This window comes from Eimeria mitis, genomic scaffold (assembly GCF_000499745.2).
Source record: "Eimeria mitis Houghton genomic scaffold, Emh_scaff1946, whole genome shotgun sequence".
Taxonomy (NCBI): domain Eukaryota; phylum Apicomplexa; class Conoidasida; order Eucoccidiorida; family Eimeriidae; genus Eimeria; species Eimeria mitis.
In genome coordinates, this window is record NW_013570269.1 from 3,892 (window position 1) to 5,288 (window position 1,397).

General features: G+C 57.8%; 1 protein-coding gene across 1 annotated transcript in view; it reads left to right on the plus strand.

Moving 5' to 3' along the window:
- Positions 1-1,024: 1,024 nt before the first annotated feature.
- The window catches only part of EMH_0046290 (uncharacterized protein), a gene marked incomplete at both ends in the record, with an annotated part of 4,436 nt that continues 4,063 nt past the window's right edge, over positions 1,025-1,397 (plus strand). The window contains one exon of the mRNA XM_013496149.1: positions 1,025-1,367. Within this exon, the coding sequence (XP_013351603.1) occupies positions 1,025-1,367 (343 nt within the window). The remainder of the gene's footprint in view (positions 1,368-1,397) is intronic.

Here is a 1,397-nt window from a genome sequence, read left to right on the forward strand (position 1 = left end):
GGGGCTGCTGCTGCTGCTGCTGTTGCTGCTGCTGCTGCTGCAGCAGCAGCAGCAGCAGCAGCAGCAGCGGCCCGATCAGGGGCCCCACACCTGCTGCCGAGACCCTTGCTGCAGCACACTGCTGTGGCCGCTGCTGCTGCTGCTGCTTTACCTGCGGCGTGCTGCAGCAGCAGCAGAATAAATATATTGTTTATTTATTTTCCTTTTATTATTTCGTTTTAATTACCGCATGCAGCAGCAGCAGCAGCTACACAACATACTGCAGCAACTGCTGCTGCTGGAGCAGCCAGCAGTGGTCCTTGTCGGCAGCGGCCTCCACACTGAATCTCAGCAGCAGCAGCAACAGCAGCAGCAGCGGCAGCAACCGCAGCAGCAAAAGCAGCATCAGCAGCATTAGCAGCAGAAACATTAGCAGCAGCAACAGCAGCAGCAACAGCAGCAGGAACAATCTTACGAAAAAACTGCAGCAGCAGCAGCAGCAGCAGCAGCAGCAAAGGTTGCAGCAGCAGCTGCTGCTGCAGGAACAAGTTTTGTTCGAGCCCTAGCGACTTCGCTGCTGCTACAGCTGTTGCTGCTGCTGCTGCAGCAACTGCTGCTGCCGCTGTTGCTGCAGCAGCTGCTGCTAGCTCTGCTGCTGCGATTCCCCCTGCTGCTGCAAAGCCAGGGGCCAGCAGAAGACACACGGCCACGGCACCCATGCAGCAGCAGCAGCAGCAGCAGCAGCAGCGGCAGCAGCAGCAGCAAGAACAACTGCAGCAGCAGCCATAGGAACAGAAGCAGAAACAGCAGCAACTACAGGAGTAGCAGCAAAAACAGCAGCAACAAGAGAAGCCGCAGCCGGAGCAGCAACAGCAGCAACTGTAAAAGCAACAGCAGAAACAACAGCAGCAACAGCAACAGCAGCAATAGCAACAGCAGCAACAGCAGCAACAGCAGCAACAGCAGCAGCAGCAGCAGCAGCAACAGCAGCAGCAGCAGCAGCAACAGCAGCAGCAGCAGCGCGAATGCCTGAGTCTGCCTCAGGATGGCTTCTCTGCTGCGGAGGGCAAAGCCGGGGCCCCCCACCCCAGCAGCAGCAGCAGCAGCAAAACCAGCAGCAGCAAAGCCTGGAGCAGCAGCAGCAGGAGCAGGAGCAGCAGCAGGAGGAACGAAAGGGAAGGCGCCTCTGACCCTCAAAGAAAGACAGCAGCAGCAGCAGCAGCTGCGCGAGAGGCTGCTGCAGCAGCAGAAGCAGCAGCAGGGAAAGCCCTTCTCTGCCCCCAAACTAAAAACAAAATTCGTGTCCAAGGTGAAGCAACCTATTGCTGCATTAGATGCTGCTGCTGCTGCAGCAGCAAAGCAGGAGACCCCAGGTGCAACGCTTGTTAGTAAGGCTCCTGCTGCTCCTCCGAAGGAAG